The sequence below is a fragment of the Nicotiana tabacum genome, chromosome 4 (assembly GCF_000715075.1).
Source record: "Nicotiana tabacum cultivar K326 chromosome 4, ASM71507v2, whole genome shotgun sequence".
NCBI lineage: Eukaryota > Viridiplantae > Streptophyta > Magnoliopsida > Solanales > Solanaceae > Nicotiana > Nicotiana tabacum.
The window spans coordinates 51877445-51880570 of record NC_134083.1 but is presented as its reverse complement, the minus strand read 5'-3'; the positions used below and the strand labels follow the sequence as shown (position 1 = coordinate 51880570).

At 35.9% G+C, this 3126-nt stretch overlaps 1 protein-coding gene across 1 annotated transcript; it reads left to right on the top strand.

Moving 5' to 3' along the window:
* The first annotated feature begins 1248 nt into the window (after positions 1–1248).
* On the top strand, positions 1249–2331 carry LOC142179918 (F-box/kelch-repeat protein At3g23880-like). The gene has a single exon (XM_075250811.1). It carries the CDS (start codon positions 1249–1251, stop codon positions 2329–2331), a length of 1083 nt encoding a protein of 360 aa, XP_075106912.1.
* Positions 2332–3126: the final 795 nt, after the last annotated feature.

Below are 3126 nucleotides of genomic sequence, written 5' to 3'. Positions count from 1 at the left end.
TTAGTTTCATATTCTTTAAATGATACAAAAGCAAAAATAATATAGAAAGACAATATCTTTTAGCAAGAAAAAGAGAAGAGATTGCTTGGGTAGTTACAAATGTACATGTTAAAATAGAATGTATATTATCCTAATTTGAATTCCAATTAGAAAAAACTTTAGGCCACATTGTTTCTTTTTCTTAAGGTAAAAAAGTTAAACAGATCCTTAAAATTAGCATGCATGATTCTTAATTTTGAGGGGTGAGAAATTGGTGAATAGATCATAGATGGTTATTCCAGTTTTATAAGTTTTTGTTAAGGAAAGTAAATCTTTCGTTGACATATTTTGTTAATTAACGAATGCTGCTAAGATTCATTAAAAATTTCTAAAATCTTGCATATTTACGTTCTTGCCCTTAAAAGAAGGGTACTTTCACGAATAGACTGAAAATCATAATCCAGGTTGGGCTGTCCTACCACGTCAAACCCATTTTGACTCTATATTGGTAGCATATAATACTCACCCCACATCTATAAAGCCTACAGCTAACTTGTTCTTTCAATTAAACAACGCATCAACTTCTTCGCTCCTTGCTTCTTTGGGATAAGGTTTAAGTTCTTTTCTCTCTAAGTTTTTTACATTAACTTATTCTTCATGTAGTGTTGCTTTGTTGTTTTTCTTATTTATTATACTTTGTATTTATTGTATTATAGTCAAGGTGAAACTATGTGTTGATATGTAGGTTGAAGGCTTGAAGCTTTCCTTAATAAACTTGGCTTAGCAAAATCATCCATATTTTAAAAAAGAAGCATATCTAATGGTTGAATATTTCTGTTATTTTTTTTTTCTGCGAATATTCATCTGCATATTGTATTTTTCACAATTGTGTATAGTCTTTGTTTTACTGCTTACGTGCTCTTGCTAGGGTTATGCTACCTCTTGGGCCGTTAACCTAACATATATTGTTTAGGCGTTTCTATCAATTTTGATTTTTACATAAATATATGACAAACTATATTTTTAGCAAAAAGAAAAATCATAAAGACATACACAATTGAACAAACATGGTTGTGTATTCGGTTATTTTGCAACAGCGTAGTTGTCGGCCTCCTCTAACATATTACTCAAGTAAGATGTATTTGAAAATATATTCTAACTAATAGTATTCTCTAATTGTTGTAGGTTTCTTCTTCAATTTCTGCTCAACATAAAGGTGTTCAACCTGTGGATTAATAATTAAAAGTACTTGCCTTGTCGTATGTAGGAATGGGAACTCACGTCCAAGAGGAAATAATTGTCGATATCCTCAGCAGGTTACCTGTTGAGTCTCTTATGCGATTTAAGTGTATTTCTGGATCTTGGAATACATTAATCTCATCATGTTACTTTAGGACGAAGCATCTCAATATTGCCAGCAGGAACCAAAACCTTCAAAAATTGCTTATTAGCCAAATATCTTATAAGGATGGTGAAGCTAATACCAGCATCTCTTTTTCTTCTTTATCTTTGAATATTCAAGTCGTACGAAAACTTGATTGCCCGTTAAACTATGAACCAAAGTATGGCAGAATATATTGTTGTTGTGATGGCTTGTTTTTAGTCGGGCTTCGGAATACACCTAAGAGAGAGCCTTCGATATTATTGCTATGGAATCCCTCCACAAGAGAAACAATAGTACTTCCTCATTCAGATTACTCCACCGTGGACAGAAATAGATACACTTTTGGATTGGGTTTTGACTCAAGTAGTAATGACTATAAGGTCCTTAAGGTTAATAACGAGGATGACACCCTCAATGAAATTCTCTCAGTTAAAAGTGGTTCTTGGAGAAAACTTGCTAATAAAAGTTGTAGAAATAACGTATCATGCTTGTTTATGCATATGGATTTGGCATTTGTACATGGAGCATTTCATTGGCTAGGATCTATTCAGCTCCCAGAGTTTATTGTGATCTCGTTTAATATTTCAAATGAAATGTACAGAGATGAACCGTTGCCAGAGCCAGTATGCTTGACGATGACAGTGAGAGAGTCAGTTGTATCAGTGTTGAAAGGAATGTTATGCGTTTATTCTACTTATCATGACGGGAGCACATTTAATTTATGGGTGATGAAACTTTATGGTGTCAAAGAATCTTGGTCTAAAATGCTTACTATACCTGCTATTGGGGTTCCTTTAACTATACCAAAATACATATTTGCTGATGGTGAAGTGCTACTATGTTGTGAATATTCTGAAAGGACTGTATTTAGGACATCGAAAGGACCATTTATTGAATGGCCCGATCTGGTCCGTGATGACATCAATGAAGATTCCATTCTCGATGTATACGTTTATTCCATTCTCTGAAGATGACGTCGAGTCAGAAAGAACACCTTTCTGTAGTAAAGAGCTTGAATCCTATTATCATTATGGATTGGACGAGTCCTATGGTCCTTGAAGAGCTGCATGGCTGACAAATATGGAGCAAAATAGGCACGAAACTTAGAATGATCCATCCCATAATGTCTTGCATTTCTGTGATCCCCTGCTTTTACTTCTAAACCATGGCTCCCATGTTTCTCATACCACTGCCACAAGTTCTCCAAAGAGATATTCGGTATCTCATGTCTGCATAGAGGATCATTAGTAGCTTGACTGCAGAGGCAAGCCCGACAAGTCCGAATACTAACAGATGGGCATATAAATGGAGAGGCAGAATTAGAGGCTAGCTGTGCCCTATGGGCATCATTCACTGCCTGAGAAATGTTTCTCCAATCATTTTCAAGACTATGAAAGGTTTGGATTTTAGCTTCAGGAACGAAGAACTTCGCCATAGCAGCATTGTCGTAGCCCTGCTCTAGAGTGCATGTGTTATGATTTCTCAACTTCCCAAACTGAGTATCACCAGGTAATGCTTTTATATTTTCTGAATTTGGACCTGCATTTAACACTCTGACATTCACTGAGGAAGAAACAGGAGCTTGACATTTAGAAGCCAGTTGCTCATGTGTAACATTTTGACCAGGAGGAGAAACTTCTTTGTCCGCTTTGTCACCCTCTCCATCCACAGCAGGAAGCTCCTGCCGCCGCGCTGTTAGGTCATCGAACTTCTCTGATCTAGATAACAAGTCAAATTGATGTTCAACCATTTGATCATCCACG